A 25,004-nucleotide genomic window follows, 5' to 3' on the forward strand; every position below is an offset into this window, starting at 1 on the left:
GGACAGGTAGGTTCAATTTACATCTTTGTGATCTGTGAGTATTTGTTGTTGTACGGCATCATTTGAAAACAAGTATACAAAAAAAGTTAGCGTCGCCAAAAAAAGTACGGATGCTGCTCAGAGCATGTCAATCTGTTTGCTGCTCGTTCCTGTGCTCTGGAGGCGGAGCTTCGCAGGTCTAAAGAAAGGGCCTTGTTCTTTTGAATTTAAAATTCAAACATTTTCCAGGATCTCCAACCCTACCTTTAAATTAAACCTTGAAGAAGTACTTCGCTTTTAAACCCCAAAAAATGTATTTTCCTAACCTGATTGCCAAACACTTGGTTGGTTTCATTTTTTGAGTTTTTATCTGGAAAGTCCACACATTTTGTTCCTCTCAATGCAAAAATTAAAGGTAAAAACTGCTCTGCCAACACTTCAGACCAAGGTTATACTAGTTTTGGATTTTATAGTAGTCTTTTGATAATAGAAATTTGACCTTTTTCTTGAATTAGTTTTTAGAGCAAGTTTTTATTAGTTTTAGTGTTAGATTTAGTTTGTTGTAATATGGAGTACTTGCCCGGTGCATGATTCAAAAAGGTGCCTCAAATACAACCTTTATGTGAACCCAAGAAGGATGATGTATGAAATGAATTTTTTGCAATTTTAGTTTTCGTTATTTTGTTAGTTAGTTTTCGTTTCGATTGTAGCAAATTAATTAATGCATTGTCACAGGAATAAAAAAAAATTCAATAACCTGTGGAGCGCACAGGCCTGTAAAAAAGGCACCATCCAATTAATTAATTGGATCGTGATGCATCAATCATTTTCCTAACCTGATTGCCAAACACTTTCTCTGCCTAGACCTAAACCATGCACGATAGTTCTAAAAGCTTAGTAGCATATGTATAATTGACATAAATATATAGTGATACTGCTGTTGCTGTGTGTTTATTATTGCAACCATGACAACAAGGCGTAGTCCAACTTCTACATGTTTTTAAATGGGCACATTAACCTCTTCACACCTCACACACTGATCAAGTCTCATGTATAACCTTGTTTCTTCCAAAGCGCTCCAGTGCAGTTCAGCTCACCAAGGTGCGGTTTGGAACAATACACCCTGATCTGGCCGCGTGTGGGCCGGGTACCTAAATTATAGGATGCTATATACGCAGCTATATACGTCAACTCATATCACAATGCCGTACCAGCGTGACACAGCGTAGCTTGGAAATGAATTCCACAAAGAAGACGACGACACAGAGCAACAATGGAGGGCGTCCAGTGTGTTGTGTTTTTTTTCTTCTTGACATGTGGCCCTTCATCAAAAGAAGAAGGCAGGCTTTGCGAGAGAGAAGGCCGTCGACAATGAAAACGTTTGCACGATGAACCAAAGTGCAAAGCATGGTGGAAGTGGGGCTTAAGTCTAACTTAATGGTCCTGTGTGTACACACATTAAAATCCACATGAACCTGCATTCAAAGTACAGGATGTGTGATGCCCTCACTCCACATTTCACTTTCCCTGCAGGCGCCTGAGCTTCTCCTCTGTGTGATACAGCAGTAATGTGTTGCCAGGGGAATGGGTGGCCCGGCGGTGCTCTAACAGGGATGACCAACTCACTTCACTCCTGTACGTTAGTAGTGCTTATCTGCCAGCACCATGCCCAAAGCCTCGCTTCCACTTCACAGGGCCACCAACACCTCGACTGCCACGGGTTGTTTACACTGATCCCTTCATAGAGGACTCCCCTGGGCTGCTCTCTCTCTGCTTGTGTGTTCCTGTGTGTGTGTGTGTGTGTGTGTGTGTGTGCTTGCGCGCACGTATATGTATACGCACGACTCCCTCCGGCCACAACACAGCTTGTCTGCATTGAGCCTTGTAGCGTGACAATGTCAGGTCTGTTCCTCCACACCACAGGCGAACACTGTGTGCCAGGGAAATGAAAGAAGTGGTCATTCAGGCCTGACCGACCTTGATGAGAGCAAAACGCTATAAAGCAATGATAAAACGAACGGTTAACGGAGTCACATTTGCAGAACTCCTCATGATACGCACAATTTGTCCTGCATTTTCTTTTGATTTCCTAAAGCAAGTATGCAAATGATTGGATTAACACATCCAACACCAACACACACACTGTGCTTTGAAATGTGACTCTAGCCATGGTCTATGATCAGGGCATGAATTAAATGTCATAGCTAATTACTATGAAATTATTAATTAAGCTGTTTGGGGCAAATACTGAAACTGAGGCATTTGCCTCTTAGTTTCTGTTTGTGTGTACAAACTCGGCAAACTATACTAAAAAAAAAAACTAAACTTCTATTGAATCCATCAACTGAGTGTGGAGTGTTAACTGACATGTGACAATAAAATGATATGGTAATCACCTTGATAAATTGGAAAAAGGGTTCACTGGGTAATTTCTGTGTGATACCATAAATGTTCTCGGTTAAAAACACCAGTCTTAACGCAGTCAGTTATGGTTTTTTTTTCTTGCAGTCTTGTGTGACACAAACGCAGCGACTTTCAGGACAGCAAAGTGCTGCAGGCGCCGCTGTCAGTCACAGGATTTGGAATCCACCACATGCAGCGCTGATAATACAAGGTGACTGTCAAGAGCCACTTTCTAACAAATAATGTTATAAATCAGTGTGACAAGAAAACAACAAACCCCACTTCCCAGCAAAAGTTTGGACACTTTTTTAAAACGGCAAAACTGAAATATGAAAGTATTCATTCTCGTGAAGTAACGATAATCAGGCCGTCTGGATTTATGAAGATTTTATGGCTGTAGAATGGTCAAAAAAATGTTCAATGAGTGAGAGCTTCTTTAAGAATTACAGAACTGAGACGCTCTTTCCACAGACCGTAATGACAAGTATATGGGTGCAAAGCTCTAATTCTCTGCTTTCCGGTATCCATCCATCCATCATCTACAGCTTTATCATCTACACAGCTGACATATGGGGCGAAAGACGGGGTCACACCCTGGACAGATCGCCAGTCCACAGTTTTTGAATTTTCTTGATATCACAAACGGTCTAGGAGTTACGGTAATGAGAAGTGAACGTGCCAAATCCTGTCGGCGACAGAAGGGTTAACTGAAAGGACAGAATGAAAAAAATCTTTCCATAAAGCAAGCTCGAACTTGGACTCGTCTGACCACTGAACATGTTCCCGCCGTCTCTCAGTCAGTCCATCTCAGAGGAAACGGGGCACGGAGAAGTCAGCAACATTTCTGCATAAAATCAATACATGGCTTCCTCTTTGCATAATACACTCTCAGGTCGCATTTCTCAATGCAGTGGCAGACTGCGTTAAGTGACAATGATTTTCACTCCCCAGTACTCCCCAGATCATGTGCCATTCTCCCATCATGGGAGCATGATGGTTTCTCATACCATACTCCAGTACACGAGGGCCTGATGTTTACACATGTTTAGGGATAGTTACAGCCCTTGGTTGTTACGCATTACAGACGATAAAATGCCTAAACATGTTTTTTTTATCTTAAAAGTTTGACCCAAAACGGTGACCCCTGTTACCTGTTACCAGGTAAGGTGCTTATTGTGGACCCATCCAAAACAGCATTACATGGATAACCTTAAAACAACGGTGTTCAAATAAATGGCATTACCTTGTTTCAGTAACTAATTACCGTTACTGACAATATAATGTGGCACGTTACTCTAATTAAGCTCATTGAAGCCGTTTACATCCCACCAGGATCTCTCAGCCGTGCAGGAGCTGCAAAGTTTTGTGGGAGGGGGCGGGACAATCGCATAAGTTATGATGATTGGCTGAGGCAGAGTAAAATTTGCTGGTAAGAAGCAGAGTTGGGCAGGCGTTCACACACAAACAAACAAAAGACGCACACACAGCGAATGTGAAGGTGGCGTTTTCAAACTGGAAGTGCATCTGTTGTGTTTCGTGGTTCTACTATTATAAACATAGTAATTATAATATCGACAATCATATATTGAATTTGATACCGATGTCTTGTCTCACATTGTCCTACAGCCACATTAAAATAGTGTAGCTTAGTGTACAATGTTTTCCTGTTCATAATTTATTCTATTGAGTGTCAATTTCATTCATTAAACATGTGTAATATTGAACATACAGTTGAATTTCAAGTTTCATGGGGTGGGTAAAGTAACACAATAGTACCCTGCTAACTAGTAACTTTTACATTGCAGTAACTCAGTTACTAACTATAGAATTAACTATAACTATGTGCCGCCACATTCTATTTTATTTTTTTTTATTTGCAATGAAAAACAATGAAAACATTTTCTTGCTACATCTATCTGATGAATTAAGGTTCAAGCAGTTCAACAAATGACATATTTAGATTCTTGTTCTTGTATTTTAAGAAGTGTGCCACCTTCAAGTGAGATTCAAGTGTAAGTGTGAGCTTCTGAGACACACACAAAAGCAATCAGGTCATGTTTTTCGGGTAAGTCTCATTTCATGTACCTCGCGTGATATAAAAAAGAGGCAAACTCCACGAGCGGAGTGGTCAGTGAAGGTGTGAAGTGATCTTTTATCAGCATCCACAAAAGCCACACACTCAGCCGACTGTATCAATTTTAGGATAGCGTTTCTTGTCACTGGCATATGCTCTTGAGTCTGTTAAGTAGCACTTAGCTACGCACTGAGCATGCAGTCAAACATTCACATTTTTCTTTTGCAACAACAGGGCCGCAGTTAGAAGTCCTTCATTAGTTACTCGCCGAATAGAAGGACAATGACGCCTCAGTGGGCCACTCTGTCACTAAGCATTTAGTCCTATTGCTCATTTTCCTCTCACTCTTGTTCAAGTGGCCCGAGATTGGGCCGTAAATTTCATCTCACATTATTTGCGAGAGAGCAAACTGATGAGGGAGCATCAGAACGCAAAAACAAATTCACACTCGGGTTTGTGCGCTCTTTTTTTAAACGACTCACACGTTTGCAATATCCCTTCACTCACTCATGAACGTTGAGAACAGATTCAGCCAAGCGGCGAAGAAAACCTCTAACAGACAGCATTTCCCACCGCGATATCATTATTATTATTAGAGAGATAAATGACAAGAAAAGAATGTAAAGGTGCCAGAACAGTGCGAGGTGAACTACAACTGTCTCAAAAAAGCCAATGATTAAAGTATTTTAAGGCAAGCTTCACAGCAATATTGCTTTGTTATAGTTTCACAATATAAACGCAGCATTGCCACATGACGTAACATCTAAATAAAAACATTTTTTTGTCATTGCAACATCTTTGTCATTTGCAGACACAAAATACTAAATTGTGGCTACGAAATAAGTATAAAAAGCACACAAACAAAGACTAATTAATAATATTAATATCATTTCCAGGAATTTACTTCCAGGAGGGCTGAAGCTGCACGATGGACAGAGATAGTGAGTTTTATTTTAGGTTGGGAATGAGTTACAAGATCATTTTCAATAGCCTGGCATTGCAAGGCTCCATTTGCTTACCCAGCAGTCAAAGTATTAGTAATTTGTGTGTGTGTGTGTTATGCTTATTTTGTGTTATGCTTATATAAATTAGAGTCCCCCCCTCCCCCGATGTCATATCATGTCTGGGGCTGTAAGAACATTACGTTACGTTACCGTAACTCCTAGACCGTTTGTGATATCTGGAAAATTCAAAAACTATGGAGAGGCGATCTGTCCGGGGCGTGACCCCCCCGCCTTTCACCCTTATGTCAGCTGAGATTGGCACAGCAACCCACGCCACCAGAAAGCAGAGAAATAGGGCTTTGCGCCCATATACTTGTCTTTACGGTAGAACCTCAGGACTTCCGCGGATTGTCCGTCCAATCACAGACAAGATTCACCAGCACCATGAATAGCTGCATCCAGATATCGGAAGTGAAAGTTATCTTGGAAAACGTGCGTTCATTGAACCTTTTTTATCCAGGCAGCCTCATTATCTTGACGGACATTAAAAGAAACGTATAACAATTCGATTTCAATTAAAAAAACGTCAGGATAAACTAAAACAAGCTGGTCCAACTTTGACTGGATATGCATGTGTGCTTGCACACAGTTCCTCACTGTACATTGTCATTTCAGCGTGGACATGAAGCTGTGACCCTGTACTGGGGGAGATGGACTCGTAAATGGACAGAAACACATTTCACGATCTTCATGGATGCGCTAAGCGCCGCTGAAGCTTTGTGAAGAACAACATCGAAAGCGATCTGACGTGTTTGTGCGCACGAACACTCTTTGCTCTTGTGTCGGTTTTTATGTCAGGAAAGAGACAAAGAGAATCACAGCGAGTCCTCGGGGCCATAACACAGCTCGTCTGTGCTGAGGAAAAGAGTGCCACTCCTGCCAGATATCCTCCAGTCAACAATAGTGCGCTCCAGAAAAGAAAAAAAAACGACCAACGGAAGAGTGAACTAGGTGAAACTGTCACCCAGGACTTCACGAGCCTTCACATGAAAGACAGTAGGCCGCGTAGAAAACATACATTTGCATTGAGGACTGGCGCCCGCACAGGTTTTGTGATGCAGCATTTGAACGTTAAATAAATGTCCGACCAACACAGATGGAGGCTGAAAGACGGCTCTGCGTTACACACTGTTCAAATTAGACTTTAAAATGAGGCCCATAACAATGTTGTCGTTCAGCCATAAAGAGCATTCATAAATGGAGAAATCACTGTCATATTATCCACGTATATTTCATTTTTAAGACGTGCAGTTATAACTGCTGCTTTTTTTTTTCTTCTTCTTCTTCTCCCCAGTGGATTTATTTCAGAATTGGTTTCAGTTCTGCATCCGCTAAAGGAGAGGCTTGATAGGAGGAAATGCTATTCATTTCAAATGACAACGCACTGTCAAATAGAGAAGATACTTACACCCTCACACTTACAGTGATACGGAGTCATTTGCCTCAAGTGGCAACAGACCACGTTCGTGTACCGCGCAGTTTTATTGTTTTGTCACTGTAATAAAGACACAGCAGTAGCAAGATAAGGACACAGGTTTCCTTAGACCTGGTGTTGCGTGAAAAAAGACTTATTATTATTATTTGTATTATTATTATTATTATTGTTCACCTTTTTCACCGTTTTTATTCAACCTGTTGAACAGTAACGCAGCAGTTTGACTTATTATTGTCATTCATTTTGTTATATCTGTTTTACTTTGTCGGAACTGTGTATTCTTTGAGGTGTCCTTGGGTGTTATTATTGAATCAAAGAGCGCACTGTTGTGCACTACAATGGATTGTTATTGTCAATGTTATAAAATAGCTATGAAAAGTGGTTAGCATTGAGTAAAAAAAATTCCAACCATGTAATCTCAACTTCAAACCAAAGAACTGTCAACTAAACACCACCTCTGTGCACATACTTCTTTTTATTCTACTCTATCTTGTTCTGATTTTTCCATTACGTTTTGAGTTTTTCAAAAATCTGCACATATTTATTTTGATGAGTGGATGACAGAGCATTATTTAGGCTGCTTTTTTTCCATTACTATGTTCAAACATATATACAGAGTGTCTTATATCCTTTTTTTAGCTCAACCCACAGGCAATCAGATTTTCTTTTTTCCATTTTCACCAACTATATAAACACCCCTGAGTAAAAAGTACTCAAATTTATAGTAAAAATTTCGGCAATGCGTCACAATTCCAAGGTCGCTTGGCTCATTTTTTGAACAAAAATAAAATAAAAACGGTCTATTTTTTGTAATCGATTGTAATCATAATCGATTAATCTGTCGAGTATTTTCTAGATTAATCGAGTAGAAAATGTAGAAAAATATTGATCTGTGTTTGTCGAACCTGGAAATGATGATGTTCTCAAATGTCTTGTTTTGTCCACAAATGAAAAGGATTCACTTTTAACGATATCTTTGCAAAGAAACCAGAAAATCTTCACATTTAAGAAGCTAAAACGATCAGAAATCTTGTAATAATGGAAAAACCCTCAAATCGATTATCAAAATAGTTTAATTAGACAATTCATTTAGTAATCGATTCATAATTGATTATCCGAGATATTGTTTCAGCTCTACTCTACGATATAATGAATCATAACTTTGACTCAACCACACATAAGAAGACATTTTATAAAGCCTGAATATGTGATCTATTAACACACACACTCCAAGGATGTCCATATAAGGAATTGTGTATTATTCACATTTCAATTTACCGAGGGTGCACCTGTGGCACAGATCCATAAGGGTTCATTTGATTTTCCTTTCTCTGTCTCTCTACCCTGTCACCAACAAAACGTCATCCAGAATGCATATCACGCACACGGACAGCCATCACAGGTGTCTTCCACTCAGCCTGCACATACACTGATACACACAACCCCAAATCCAAGTCCCCTGAGCAGATCAAGGCTTATCCACCCACAGTGGTGTTAACCCCACAGGATGATAAAGGCTTGGATCCAAAGTAGCGGCTTCTATCTGCAGGTCAATGGCTGACCTCCCAACTATCTACAGCCAGACTGACCAGCACTACACAGCTCAGAGCTCAGCCAAAGGCACAGCTCCAAGCCGCGGGCTGAATATTATATCGGCCTAATGACTCTCCCCAGAAGCCCAGACTCCGTCACTTTGTCGGTTCCTTTTCTCTTCTCTATTGCTCTCTCTCGGTTTTTGTCACCGCCATCTCCCTTTTGTGTTGTTGTTGTCACTGCCTTGGCTGTGCGTTTTCAGCTGGAAGGCGACCTGTTCTGAGAATAAAGGCTAAAGGCTAAGTACATAAAAGATCGAGGAGCAGAAGGTAAACTTTTAGCATTCTCTTATGTCACTTTAATTGCCCTTGCCACCAGAGTGCTTTGACACCAGCAATGATTGACACTGTCATATAAGAGCATTGAGCGTCTCAATGGAAAGAACATTGCTCATGGTGAAGTGGGTGCAACAAAAAAAAACTGCTCAAACCTGACTATAGAGCAGAAAATACAATTTATAGAACACACGACGATGTAAAGGAGGAAGGAAAATCAGACAGAAAAACTTTTGTGTGTTGCAACTTTTCTAAACTGTGCGATATCACAACAAGAGTCAATCACTGCGGTCAGGTTTGCCTTGAGCACATCCAACTCAATAGCCACCATTTAACTGCGATTTGTGATTTTGTTTTGTTATCCAAAACCTTCTAGCGTTTAATTAAATCTCTATTCAGTTTTTGTGTTTCTCAACCTTTTTCATCTTGACTTCTACTCCAAAATTGCTTCATTTATTCACCAAGGGGGCAATTAAATGCACAAACAAAGATGAAGACTCAAGTTCGAGCAAAAAAACCTGAAATACAAGAAATTCATTCTTACACCGTTCTCTTTCATCGTTTCAACGCTATTAAGGAGCTGTTCTTTCACACAAACACAGATGGATTGAAATCCACTGTCTGGAGTCGGAGCAGCTAATATAGGGCCTACGCTCCTCTGTGGTTTTGTCCCTGTAGCTTCTAAAGCATGTTTCTGCAATAATTCCCTCATACGTGTTACCATCACACAGTTCCTTCCTTACGCTTGCCTTGATGCTGCCGTCAGTCTCTGCTCTGCAGTCTCAGTCGACACCTTTTAAACTCCACATGGTCTGGGAGTGATAAAAATAGACACACACGATCCAGGGGTTTGTATAAGATCCAAGCCCAAGGCACGCATGTTTAGCACACCACACCAAACATTTTTATTCTTAATTGAATGATGACAGACTATCGCCGCCATTTGCTACTTCCATGGGAAAATGAGCTTCGACTTCTACGTGAGCCTATTTCTCACTTGATTTATAATACGTGTAAACATTTCCCTGAGAATGAATGGCCTCATTTGCAAATTTCAGAGGACAACTCGCAGCACGTAGACTGGACAATAGGGCTGAACGATTTTGAATGACTATCTAATTGCAGTTATTTTGACTTGGTATTGCAAATGTGATATGGGATAGACGCAATAGCTGCATTCTCATTTTCAATCAAAAAACATATTTAAAATGATGACGTGATGTGATATTTGTGCAGATCTGGGAGAAACGAAGATGTTCTCTTCAGTCTGTAGAATAAGATGTGTAAAGGTCGAGACGATAATTAGTCTCAAATGATATTTTGACCCATATTCTGGCTTTTAGAAATATTGAAAATTGCAGTTGGCTGTGTTTGATTAATTGTTCAGCCCAATTATTGTCGATTATTTGAATGTTGAAGCGGCGCTATTTCACTGACACGGCGATCACGAAACTCAACGACGAAACCGAAACAGAAGTCACGACCTCACGGGTGAAAGAAGGCAGGAACGCATGATCCGTTTACATTTTGTCTTAAATATGTGAATTGTGATTCTGGATGTTGCTTCTTCCAGTTTACACTATTTCATTTAGTTTAATGGATGATATTGGAAATGAATTCAACTCTCGTTACAAACGGCACAGTTTCAGAGTGATCACACGGTGAGACAAAGAATTTCAAAAGACTGACTGAAAGCGCATCAAGATGCATCGATAATCGTTTCATCATCGCATCGTGGCCACTGAATCGTAATCGATTCCCACCCTTAGTTGCCACCAATTACTTTATTCAAGTTACACAATCTGTTGCCTCTGGTTGTCCTGGCCAGGCATCACTGGTGGGGAGGGCCTGGAAATTGATTAATATCATGTTAAATTAGTAACGATTTTAGGGGCAGCCATAGCTCTGTCGCAGAGCTTCCAACCAAAAGGTCAGCTGCTCAATCCCAGGCTCCACTAATCAACATGCTGACGCGTGTGCGGGCAGCATGGAAATGACTACGATAGGTGGGTGAAAGAAAGACAGTGCAGAATATAGACGTGCAGTATGAATGTGTCAGTGAATGGGTGCGAAGTGGTGAATGGTATAAAACCCGTGAAGTAAAGCACTTTGAGTGTCATCAAGAGCAGAAAAGCACAATATCAATGCAAAGCATTTACCATTTTGAAAATGTAGAGTATGTACTGTATGTATGGCTCTTCCCTGCTCAGAGTAACGTGATGGATCTCTTTTATACCCCTCGGCATAATCGCAGCACATGGATTTGACGTCAAAGTGAATTTCCGCCAGTGTCAGCCACTGCGGCGCACCTCCTGCCAGAACACCAAGTTCAGCTGCCACTCTCTGATTTTATTTTGTCATTCACAGGCATCCACCCACTCTCCATCAGCAATCATTAACTGCCCCTTCCACTAGAATAACTGGTTTCTGCTTTACACCAGCCGCTAAAACAGGACACTGATGTAAGCGTTTATAAGCACCCAGGAAGTTTTGAGTGAGCAAAATGGGAGAGAGCTAAAGCAGAGAAGAAACCACGGCAGGAGAAAGTGCCACGAATCCTCAACAGACATTGAGGTAACAGGCTCGCACAGATAACACCAGGCCGACTGACACAATCAGTTGGGTTGCTGTTTGGAGTAATAGTGCCTTTGATTCTTCTTCTTTTCAAGCGAGACAGTGTTTGCCTTTACATGTCTAGTCTGTCCGAAGTTCCCCTCCTCCGTTTCCTCGCAAATTAAGGTTTAATGATTGAAAGTTTCTGACTAAAACCAGAAGTGGCAAGCATGTTTATTGCTCTCAGGCAATCAGCAAATCCTATTCACTGAAATTCTCTTACACCCTCTCCCTCCGTTGTTTATTGTGTGTCTGACTGTGTTTCAATCTATGTATATCTCTAACTCCACAGTGGGTGTAGCCGTTTCTTATATCACCGAGATGAGATTTTGTGGCAGCCTGTCAGTCCCGAAAATGGGCTACCACAGGATTTCATCCCCCCCCCCTTCAATTCATGGCCTTCAGTCCACATTAAAATATGCATATTCCGAGTTTGTGTTACAGCTGTCAAGTCTGCGGGATCAAACTAATCAGAGTAAAGCCGTATGAGAAACGTCGAGGATAAACAAGCGATTGCGAGGCCAAGCTTATGATTGTCTGAGAGTGAGTTAGACAAACACTGCTTCGCTAACTAATCCCCCAACCTGTTTGTCACCGCCTCGAGCCCTACATATATCATCTGTAGCTGGTGGAGCAGGAGCTGGAGGTAAACAGTGGTGCAGAAGTTCTGAGCAGCAGCGTGATAAGATACTTCTAATCCAGTGCAATAGTTGTAGTAGTTGAAATTGCAAGTCTAATGTCTTATTGTCTTATTGTCCTAAGTGTAACTCAGAGGACTTTACACACATCAAACCACATTGATAAAGGCACACGTTTAAGAGCAGCCGATCATTATTTGCGGAAATCATGTTCTTTGAGTGTTGAGCACATTAGCCCGGTGTTGATTTATGTAAAAGCATGACGATGCACTTTCCTGTGTGTACCTTGAGTGAAATCGGCACCTATAAATGTGTAATGGACAGTAAAAATTTGAGCACCTCATTATTTTTTAATAGGAAACAAGTGGTACACATTCAAGGACAACATGAAGCTATGAGTCCATGTAAGTCATGACTGTAGACCAGAGGAAAAAAATAAATAATTGTTTGTACTCATGAGCCAAAGAAGGGGATTGTACTTTTAAAGATTTTACTTCTGGATCTCTAGTTATTCTGGCTAACACACAGGATGGATCAGTTAATAAGGGTTGTGTTGCATTTGGCATTTGACATCTCGATATTTTGTTTGTAATTTCTGCATTTTCAATTTGTTTATACTTCTAAGTAATTGCCAAAACAGTGCAGTTCCTATGACCTTGGTTTCTCACTGCGATACCGTCTTCTAATGTTTTTTCCACATTGCTTTGGTAAGTTATGTGTGTTATAACATTGTAGTGCTTGTCCAGGCTACATTAAGGGAACTTAATTGGAGCTGCACGGTAAAGAAAACAGTAGCAGCAGCAGCAGCTGTGATTGGAACATGAAGGCACATAATTCAGGGAGGATTTTACGTCTGTCAGCACAGCATGCATTTTCAATAATAGATAATCACGATTGTGACGTCCTACTGAACATTCAATTGAAGGCTGTAGAATCCACTTTGAAAAAATAAAATAATCTGGGAGGACTAACTCATATGTACAGCTGCAGTGCCTATAGTGTTAATATTTGGTTTACTGTGTACCGGAAAATGTATAACTCATGTAAGAGTGTTAGAATGTGTTATATATTAAAAAGCACTTATTAGAGTTGTTGTAATAATACTATTATTGCCTACTGTTGCTGGGTATCTAACAACAAAGACAAAAACTGATACAACATCAGAGATTGAGGCGAAATAAATGCTTTTGTGGACTAGTTATACAGGCTGAAACCTCTGTGATGGATAGATACAGTCTCTACTTAATGCACATAACTTCAGTAATTCACTGCACCAGTCATGGAGCAGCACTCTCCTGGGAAGACCCACTACAACTTCCTTCAGTTTCTCTGCTACCCTTATATAAAAAAAGCCTGCAAGACATTCACAAGTTCAAAGTGAGCAGAGAGAAAAAGAGAGACAACCTCTGGCCCTGTCAGTACTGAAATGTATTGGAGGCATATGTCACTCTGAATGGTACGGCTCATTCCTGTGACCCTCTGCTGAGCAGGGACATCACAAAAAATCCTCTGGGACAAGCAGCCACTCCAAAGGCAGATGGACAGGGCGAGTGCAACGAAGAAGAAAAAAAAGTCAAGACAGACAGCAAGGAGCAATACACGCTGTGCTTCCAGTGTCCAATAAATTTGTCAGTTTAGAAGCAAATTCAAAAGGAGAAATGGCAGAAAATACAAGGATTTAAATGACTTGCCGAGGGGAACAAGTGATTGCTTTGTGGTGGCAGGGTTCAATGGAGAGTGGAATCTACAAAGTGAACACAGGCTCCCCGGGCTGCAAATCACTAATTACTTATTAATGAGTAAATGAATGTTTTCAAAGTAAACACTGGTGAGTGGGACAACTGAGTGAAAGCAGGGAAAGGGAGCTGTGTTAAAGGAGGGCGGAGAAGGGTAAGATAACTCCGAACTTCACGTGAAGACAGAACCGGTTCGATCTCGAAGCACAAAAGATGAGGGACAACCAAGGTACAAACAGCGTGACGTGAAAGGAGAGTGCAGCACATGTACTGCAAGGGAAAGGTTAAAAAAACGCAAAGAACCAAGACCGAGCAGAAGATAAAATACAAGCGAAAAAGTACAGATAAGTACAGAAATGGAAATGGACAGGCAGCATACCTATCTCGGGTGACCTTTTGCGAAGAACTGAATCACAGGAGTGCAGTCAAGATATGGCTAATACATTGAGGAGGACATCTTTATTCTAACCTTTTCTCCTGCTGATATTTCAACAAACAATAGGCAATACCAATTCCCCCAAGTCACACAACTTGTAAACCTGAACTGTGTTAAGGAGCAGAATGTGCTGACATCAAGCACAATGAAGTCTGCGTCGCATCTTAAAACCACCAAAACTGCTTAATTCCCAGCCCGGCATTGACTCCTTCACCTGCAAAAATCAAAATCTCTGAATATTAAAACAACTCATGCTGGCTGTGTGGTTTTGGCACAGTGTGAAGAAACCCATACTTATACCTTCACACTCTGAGAAATTAGAAATTCATTTGCATTCATCAGCAACGCCGCCCCTGAGGGAGGATCTGTGGAAACATGTTGGATTGTTTAGTCAAAATTACAATACAGCTGGGGCAATTTATCTTTTGAAAAGCCGGTTAATTTGTTCAGGAGGAAATTATTCTTTTCATTTGCATGTTGAATAAGGAGTGGAACGCTTTCCAAACCTGCTACACCGCTTTCTTTGTGGCTAATGAGGCAGTGAGCAGGGAATTAGCGAATCCACCGGGAGTCTTTAGCTTAACAAACACCCCATGACTCTACAGTTGGCACGGAGCAGGTTCATGCATGTATATGAGTGAGCGTCACAATGTAAGGAGTGCATTATGTGACTATCCATGACTCTGTGTGTGTGTGTGAATTGAATTCAACATTCGAAATAATTACATTAGCTTACTTTTAATTAGTTACAATGCAGCCAGTTTAACAATCACATGTAGTAAAATAACTTTTCGCTTAAGTGGGTTGGTTGTCAAGTACTGGCTTGACGTCGTCGTGTTAAAGATAATCTTGCCCGAGAACTGTCATTTAAATGAGTCCACAGAGTCAGAAATTGAAAAAAGAAAACATTTAGAGACACATGACGTTTTAGAGTGGGCATTATTTAATATTATAATTCTGATTAGCTAATTAAACCATTGAGACCGAAAAGACTGAATCTGAGTGATTTGGATTATTATAAATAACAACGATCTTTTTGTATGGTTCTTAAGAACAAGGCAGAGTAATAAGTCATAACCACAAAACTGCTCAACAAAAGCAAGTCAGTATTTTAAAAATTTCAAAAATCCAAACCGTATATGACTTTGCAGACATGTCTAACTTCAAATGAATGTATCTATATTTTTTTAGAGTAGGCTACGTGCAATGAAAACTAAACAAGTCAAGCTTCTCTGCCCAAGGAAATGTGAGGATTATACACAGTATTATTTATATAAGGTTTTGCATTTGTATCAATAACATTGAGCTGAATGTAGGCCGGTAGCTAAATTGACTTAATTTAAAAGGTCCAAGGTGTAAAAATGTGAGAATTTGAATTTTAAAGTAATTGTACCCTTATAAAAACCTACGTAATATTTGATTTCTGCCAAAGAAAAAAAAAAACGTACTCAATGCATCACACTGGACCTCTAAATGTATTCAAATTGGAGTATTTACATGACAACCGCATAAAGTACATTTATAGTAGTCTTCTACTATTTGACAACTGATGACAAATTTTGCAAAAGCATGTTTTTCAAAATTTGAATCCATGATTTTCAGCAATGATGCAGCTGAAATAAAACTTAGTGTTCCAAAAAAAAACAAAAAAAAAACCTGCAATAAATCATAATATCGGATCACAATATCTATTAAATTGACTGTTGAGAGAGACTTCTAGTATTTTTGTCAGAGGCTATGCTGTAGCAGGGAGAGAGGGTGGGTAGAAGGATGAGAAGAGACAAACTCCATGGAATATAAATAGTTAATGATGCCTTAGCTGGTGGGAGGAACACACCAAAGCTACTTGTAATGTAAGCGCTCAACCACTTTAATGAAGAAGCAAGCGCTGGTTTACATTATGCAAACACATACAAAAGCAGAGCACGCCTCGCCTTGCAAATGTACAAACCCCAAACTGTCCTGACCGTGGACCGGCATACACTCTGCAGCTCCCACTCCAAACTGAAAACAGAACATGGATTCACACCACCACCATCAAGAGTCAGCTAATATAAAAGTAGCCAGTTATTTTCAAACACTTTGAGGTTTAGTCTTTTTGGTTCCTAATGAGGTACTTTGGTTGGATTTTTTGTAAGTCTGGTCCATCCCAACGGGATACACTCACAAAAAAAAAGACGAATTTCTGAATGATCAAACTGCAACACGGGTAGGAAAAAAAGAAGAAGAAATACCGCCTTTACAGCTCCCGTTTACACACATGCTGACAAATGTGATAAACACACACTGCGAGCACTAATACTTCATGGGAGTTCATCATCACTGGAGTGGGGGGCAATGAGGCTTTTTGGCAGATTTCCTGCTAACCCAGGGTTGACAAATCGCCAAGGCTGTCTGTCACAGGTCCACACTGAGCCTGTTAACTGTTTCATCCGCCATGATTTAGATCTCAGGCATAAAAGTAGCCCAGTGGAAAAAAATGAAAGGAAACCATAGTCCTTACACCTTCATTTGCATCAAACAACTAGAAGCAATTACAGTCACTTTGAACAATAATTTGTCAGTGAGTCAGCGCTCGGTGTATCAATGAACACTTTGTTGTGGCAGAGTCACCTCAGATATTTATTTTAGTTGCGCCTCCGACGGGGCATTTTTCAGGATGGGAACATGAAACAATTTTCATAAATAAAAAAGAAGGTATAATTACGGCATTATCCAGTCAAAACAATCCCGCCCAAATCCAATTTGAAAAGGTGTTAAGCGGGGCGATATCTGCCTCATCCCTCCAAACTTCACTGGAAGACCACAATAAACAAACAAGCCATTGCACTAGATATAGGGAACAAAAATAATTTACAGCAGCAAGTAAATCTTCTCAAAGAGGCATATGTGGTGAGACACGTTCTCAGACTTTTTGTTTTGTATTTCCAATTTCAGGAAACTTAGATAAATACCAAGAGGCTTCAGGTTGTTTCAGAGCCAAGATCTGGTATGCAGCAAACTCCTTCTTCATCACTGAAAACCTGTTATTTCACAAATATGGTGTTCCAGCTGAAATACGCCTTGTTCTGAAGCAGTGTTTGTATGTCTCAATTGTCTGTGCAAACAGTAATACAAGGGTAATTGATTAGGCCTACACGAGGACTTGTCTTGTTCGTGTTCCCTTTCATTTGTGAGATGCTGTTCTGAGCAAATGACCTAAATAAACAGGCTGAACAACGCAACTGCTGCCGAGCAGCAAAGCAGCGGCGGCAAGGGAACTTTGTTCGCGGACTTGAGTATAAACTGGCAGGTCAAAAGTTTAACTCGCACATGAGACTAATTTGTGATTTCTCCAAGAACAGATTGATGAAAAAAGGGGTTCTGATCACAGGAAAAGGGAAATAAAAGATTTACCTCCACCTATATTCTCCCTTAAAATGTTGTATCTTCAACAACAAGGCTAATTCAAGGACATAAATAACATTCATACATACTGTACATAATGGAGTAAACGTACTTACCTAAGGGTGAAAATCTGCACTGAGGAAAGTGTAGACAAAGCCAGAAATGCTGAGACCGTTTCTCTTTGCCGTATCGGTTTGGACGGTGCCATCACCACAAAGTTATTGTCCAGCTTGAGCTCCGACAGTGGCTGGAACAGCCTGACACTCCCGATGCGTTGCATAGGTTTATGCCCTGCAAAGTAGCCCATCGGCCCCTGCTGCTCTGAACGAACACCGTTGTCCTTTCTGGAATCCTCGGCGTTGCAGTCTCCACTGTCTGTGGTTTGAACCATGTAGTAGAGCTCCACAGGAGTTCCCTGGGCCTGTTCGGAGACCCGCTGCCTGCCCGGTCTGACCGTGGGAGGGCTGAACCAGCTGGCCAGAGGCTCCAGCTCCGCAACGCACATCCCTAACTCACCTTTTAGCCGGCACGTGCCGCGCACCTCTTGAGTCTCATGGAAGGCAAACATCCTGACACAGGGCAGCTTGTGGATGGCACTGTAATCGTCCCAGTCCCTCCCCGCTATGTAGAACAAAACTTGAACCTTCGGCCAACTGGGGTGAATCCGCTCGCTGATAATGTAGGTGTGGACCTTCCAGTTGAATGCAAAAAGAGGCGTCGTTGATGCCGACGTTGGCGCTGACGGCGACGTGCCAGAGGGCGCATTGAAGGGCCCCGGCAGGGTCTGCAGCAGCTCCAGGGGGACGGGCTGCTGCACAGACAGTGGCCCGTAGCTAGCATTGACAAAGGGCATCTGCCGGGTCTGATGAATGAAGAAAGACTCCGTGCGAGCCTGCAGGCTGGAGTTCCTCATTATGTCCTGGTTTGCCTCTTGTAAGAAGAACGCTGACTCAGCATTGAGGATCTGGTAGCCGACAGGCAAGTAGACTGGTGAGGGTCCATACCTCTGCAGGCCTTCCAGGACCACCTTGCAGTCTACCACTGAAACAGAGAGGAAAAAGCTGTTAAGCTTAAGTTTCAGTTCAAAACACTGTAAACTTTCAACTATTAACAGGTAATTGTAACCGGCGACCCTTGTAACCAGACGGTCGCCGGTTCAAATCCCCACCCGGCCAAAAAGGGCTGGGGTACCCCTGAGCAAGGTACCCAACCCCCAATGCTCCCCGGGCGCCACTCAGTGTGGCAGCCCACTGCTCCTAATTCAAGGATGGGTCAAATGCAGAGGAATACTTTCCCTAAGGGGATTAATAAAAACTAACTAAACTTAAAGGTAAGTTTTACATTCAAACCACCGTCAAAGGAGTTCACACAATGTGGAGTAAGCCTTTCAGTGCCACAAGACTGCATTTCTCAGCATAATGGTGATTAGAGGTCATGTCGCCTGGCAACACTCTAGGTGTACATACAGTAAGTTGACATTTGTTTTATGTCAACACAAATTCTACTGCTCAAAAACCATTCAGAAGTCTGTATTTGTATAGAGCTGCTGCACATAAATGCCCCCTCAGTCAGGTCTGATAGTATTGTTTGGCAGAGCCTATTTAAGATGAAGGACGCAGCATATACACTACATATAGAGGCAGAATAACAACATCAACAAAAATCACTACATGTAACTGCAGCTTTAAGCATCACTTCACTTGTGGCAGTGTGTGAGAGAGATTCATTAGCAAATCCCTATCAACAAAACCTGGGAAAGAAAAGTTGGATAAATTAAATCCTGACCTGGATGGGGACGGCAGCGCTCCACATTTAACATAAGATTTGCATGCATTGCCTACAACCTAAGGCAATCATATCTACAGTCAGATCCATTGGGGATTTTAAATGGTATGTTGGAATCATTTCCATACGATAGTACTTTCATGAGCTGCTGCTCTTATTCAAAGGAATTTGTTTAACTAAATTCAAAACACAGGCGTCGTTCTGAGTCGCTTGCTTATCCGGCTTGTCCACCTTCCCTCGTGCTCTCGATCCTTTTCATTATGACACACTAACTCAGTCTGTCTTTCACTGTCCTTCAACGTCCCCTTCCACCCATCCCCCCACTTGAGTCTCGTTCCTGCTTTCCTCCCCGCGTCAATCAAACCTTCACTCACTCTTCACTCCTGTCAAGTATGGAAAGTTGTCATCTGGTCAGAGATTACGTTAGTAAGTGTTGAGAACACAGAGTGTTGGGGGAGAATACACAGAAGTAAACAAGTAGTCTGAAAAGCAAACTTGCTTTCCTAAGAGTTGTGTAACTGACATTTGGCTTTTTTCAACACAGCCGTTTTAATTGACGCGAGGCTGCCCTTGTTACGCATAATTTCTTGTTAGCGCAAAACATTACTGCTGCAGAATAAGTCTGCCTTGACAATTAGTGCACAGGATACCTCCGTGCTCATCTTCAACGAACATGAAATTAGAATTATATTAACAATAATGTGGTAATATATGGCAATAATATTAAGGCAAAGCTATAGTTATCCCAAGCCATGGGAAAACCAGGAACAAGTCTCCAGAGGAGCATTTTGAGTTATTTACAGATTTCCAACAATGTCTAACACCTGAATAGAAATCTGAAAATATTTGAAGAAGATGTGGCCATAAGTGAACAGCATATTTAATATAGTGCACTAGTGGAGAATCGATTTATTGACTTTAGTGTGTCAACCTCCACTACACTAGGTGGCGATAGGTCCCATTCCAGGTTAGTATTAGGTCGTTTCCAGTTTAGCTTGCAGCTAGTTTTTAGCATGTCCTACCCTTTGTTAAGTTTTTTAAGCTGACACTGTTGTCTTATTCTTCTCCGTAAGCTTCTGTTTTTATTTACTGGAGTTAAGTGGTGGGAATACACGGAGAAGGACTTTATTTTAGGACCTCTTTTAGTCGGACTAACACAATAATTCAGTTTATGAATTATATTCAGTGTATTCAGTTTTACTGGCATGTAAATGTACTGAATGTGGACCACAAAAGGAATGAAAGTGAAATGACTGAGACCAATCTTGCTCATACAAATATCAAAACAACTTGATTGTCATAATTATATTGAAACCGTTTTTTCTCTTCCAAGTTGATTTAAGGACATTTCTTCGCAACAGACTAATAACAATGTTTTTGAATGTGCGGGTCAAAAACTCACGCTGTCTGATTTGTTTGTTTCTAAGAAAACATCCATTACGCCGCAGCCCACTCAGAAACATGCCCACACAACCTCACTTGACCTTGCGTGACCCCCGAGAAACCCGTTTCCATGCCTCCCCCTCTCCATCCCACAAATCATTTCCACTGCCTCTTTCTCTTTGCCATCAAACCCCAGATATTCGGACTGATGGAGCAGCCCATGAGAGCACATTGATTTCCTGTCCCGAAACCCCCCCACCCCCCCACGTGCTGCAGGTGACGTGGCATGGAAGTGATTTGTGACGATCCACGGAAGCAGAGCGACGACCACATGACCTCATGGACAACCGCAGCATCAGGCGCAAGGTCAGTACTTTAGCAAGGGCCATCGCAACTCTCAGACAGCCGGGGGGGAGTGAATGGGGACACCTTCTCAAATCCCTGTTTAAAGACAATGAGTAACTTTTGTTGACATTTTTGTTGTCGATATTACTACTCTACTATACAGCATATGGGGGCGAGAGGGGGCAAGAAGCATGATCCTAAACAAACTGCTGAACAGCCAGGTTTTTTTTAAGTAGTACATTTCACTTCTGAAACTCATCAGCGTTTCTTTGTGAGTTCAGTCATACTCCAACCTCATTGCGGCTGTCTCCCTTTATTAGTGCAACATTGCGGTTGGCTCCATCTGTCTTGACATAAAATTAATCACTTCATGTGTGCAGCATAAGCTCTAAACACCGCCGGAAACTGCCAGGAAACACAACTGATGGGCTTAAATCACAATTGTGTAAACCCGTGCGATAATGGTCTGTATCGGACAGATGTTTGTTTATATCCCAAAGTATATGCGCCACACTTGATTATACAAAATGACTACATCGAGTCAGGTTGGTATAATCAGCAGTATTTTCTGCGCTGCTGAAAATGACCTTAAGTGCATCAATCTGCTAATCAATACCTGTCATCAGGAAAGAGACATGCAAAAGGAAATCATGGATTTTGCCGATGCACCGGTCAATTTACAGTGATTGTATTTCATTATCTACCCTTGTATGTATTTTGAGAGCTGTCTGTTATCAAAAGCTTCCATCTTTGATTGTAACTCAGTCAAACAAATAGTTCTGAGTATTATTATCCAAACAGGTACAGGATTTTTTTTTATATATATATATATCACACAGGTCAGGACCTGTGACTGAAGCTTCAGTGGCAAGAAATCGAAAATTACCCACCCAAGTCCATTTTGCTCAAAAATAAATACAGAAAACGTTCAAACTATTAACTGTGCCTCCACTGCCGCGATAAAAATTGGACCAGCTGCCCAAATGAAAAACAGCCACACAACTGAACCTCATTACAGACCACTCTTCGCTGTGATCATATGCATTTATAGTAAAATGCCAGACGGTGATATGGGTAACAAAGCCATTAAAGATAATAAGATTGGATTGAAAGCATAAATTAGTCGCACTATTCTCCGCACATTTTGCTTTTCTGTTTGTATTCATGTCGCTGGACTAATTCATTCCCCGATGCATCTCAGATGTGGAGGAAATACTAAAGGCTTTTCTCTGTCAGTGCGCAGTGAGCATTTCTTGACTGAGAAAACAACATTTACTCTTAGATATGACAATACGGAGAGTGATGTCAAGACGGTTTAGTTGGTTCTTGATCATGCATACAGCACAGTGAGAGGATTTGCCTGTCTCTTTTTTCCCCCCCTCTATGAGTTGTAACACACTGTCCTAGTTTGAACCTACTATGACGCAGATTAAACTAAATACCTCATTACAATAAGAAATTCTGTCTTTTTTAGGTTTTCCATGGTATCAACAGGACATCATGCATAGACAGGCAAAGTCATAGTGACTTGTAGCCCTGGGTTGCCCTTGGAATTTCATGTGTGCAGCTACTGTACTTGTAAATCATGTCTGCAGGACTGTTTCTGCAAATGAAAAGGGGATTGATTTGTGCAGATAACTTAACCCCTGTGGTAAATCCTAGCTGTAAACTCTTCTGGTGGATTTCTTAGCACTGCCCAACCCTTAGGATGCAGACCGAGGAGCTGGATGACATATCAAACACGCGGCTGAACCACACTGGCCTCATCATTAGATGGATGCGAGATTCAGGATTTAGAGTCTTGATGTTATATTCATGAAGGGTGAACCAGAAAAGCCCAAAGGAACACGGGATTCCAAATAAGGACTTTTGCATTTGACACAGCAATCCTACGACACGTACCAAAAACATGCAAAATAAACTATTAAAATTGTTGTTAAGCCTTTATGTCCCTGAGACAGCGTGAGCGCCATCAAATCAAAGAGTTTATATGAACATCCCTGACGACTTGAGGAGATCATCATAGCTTTATCCTGCACCGTGTCCATCTCACAGCGGCTCCTTGATTCAGCGCAAGTTTCGTTCATTTATTAATCAATCAGATTTTCTTATAGCTTGTCTTTCTGCACAGATCTGTGATGAACATGGCATTTTCATTTGATTCACAGAGGCAAATCAAGAAAATAATTAACTTGATGAGCTCCAGTTGTCCCTATAGAAGATATTAATTTATTACAACATAGTTCTGTATGCAGAGAAAATCCCTGGCATAAAGTCCATATCATGCGACGAGAAGAGATAATCAACAGTTACATCTGCATGAACTGAGACTCTCGCGGTTAATCTCATCCCAAAGCTGGAACGCAATGTTCTAAAAACCTTGTTTAGGCATAAAAATACTTTCATACACAATATTTGATTATATCAAAATAAGCATCAGGGCTCAAATTCCACTGTTATGATGTGACATAAGATGTAACCAAGGTCGAAGCATGAACAGCAATGGGGAAAGTGGAAGGTGGTGATAACAGTGGATGGTCGTTCTGCTTTGGAAAATATTTGTATGTAGGATTCAGTGTAAATATAGCTGCAGAATATAACCCTTGCAGAATCGTCACAAGAACATACTGTATTGTGTTTTTTTGCAGTCAGTGCCACATACATTGGTCTGTGTCCACACTAAACTAAAACTTATACATCTACAGAATAAATAACAAATATCTTTGTCCATAAAACCACAAATTCCATAACCATTCACACACACTTAGGCTGCATTATGTAGGTGTAAAAAGGAAGCAGTGAATTAAATTAAAAGTGCTATTTGATGCTGAAATTTGTTCCTTTCTGTCCTCACGTTTGCATCAGAAAGCGCCCATTCTTTTCTTTTTTTCACTCTGCTGATAATGTGTTTTCAAAAGGAAAAGCAACTGACAGTGGGGTTTCTTTTGTCTGTCTTCTAATAGTGACATTTAAACAAAGCTTTTGAAATCCCAAATTTTCACAAGTCCACAAGGTAACACATCAGGACATGATCTTTATGTGGCATTTTCTTTTGTTAAAATATTTGCTCTGCATGGTAGATTGCACTCCAAATGAACTGCGGAGGGGACCTTGAAGTTGCCAATGAATCTGTTGCTGATCGGTTAGAGAGACAACTTTCCCATTTTCGAACACAGGACAATGAAATGAAAGGGCTATTTTCAGCTCCTGGAACTTTGGATATAAATGTCAGCTGCTGCCAAAATGGAGAAAATGCCATCGCGTGGTCAAGAACCTTATCAAAGACATTCTCTGATAAAGGGTTATGTTAAAGGTATTGGGAAAAACACAAAGTTATTTCAAAAGCTGCTCTGAGAATAAGTTTTGAAATATTTAGATAGAAAGTATGTACTGCTGTCGCCTGCTAATATGCTAATGCTAACTTGTTCACACATTTTTTGTCTGTACCACATAGTTAATGTAACATTACAAGCAATCAGTAAGCAAATGATTCACTGCAAAAATGTCGCAGAAAGTGTGGTTAATAATGAGAAGTTCACAAATGATTCACAGAACATGTGCACCCAACTTTCACAGTTCTACTGCAGACGACTTCCTGTGTTTTGGGGGTGGAGCTTTGACTTGAGGACTAAGGGGAGGGGAGGAGTGTTTCCTGCTAATTTTCCACATGTTCTGAATCGAACTTTTCCATGCTTTTGAAGATGTACATTGTTAAAGGGTTTCAAATACCAAGAGAATATGTTACTAACATTAAAAAAAAAAAGTGACTAATCTCACACAAAAAACACAAGGTAGCATGTTAGCGAGTCACAGTGACTTCCTGTTTTTTTTGCACATTATGTCCGATTCACATATACCTTGTTTATACAGTACCAAGAAGATGAAAAACCTGTCTCCATTATTTTATTATCTGCAAGT

General features: G+C 40.9%; 1 protein-coding gene across 1 annotated transcript in view; it reads right to left on the minus strand.

The window, feature by feature from the left end:
- Positions 1 to 25,004, minus strand: part of LOC122758748 (transmembrane protein 132C-like) — a 137,457-nt gene that overhangs the window by 70,987 nt on the left and 41,466 nt on the right. Inside the window, exon 3 of the mRNA XM_044013071.1 lies at positions 17,690 to 18,614. Within this exon, the coding sequence (XP_043869006.1) occupies positions 17,690 to 18,614 (925 nt within the window). The remainder of the gene's footprint in view (positions 1 to 17,689; positions 18,615 to 25,004) is intronic.

Source organism: Solea senegalensis, linkage group LG21, assembly GCF_019176455.1.
Source record: "Solea senegalensis isolate Sse05_10M linkage group LG21, IFAPA_SoseM_1, whole genome shotgun sequence".
Lineage (NCBI taxonomy): Eukaryota > Metazoa > Chordata > Actinopteri > Pleuronectiformes > Soleidae > Solea > Solea senegalensis.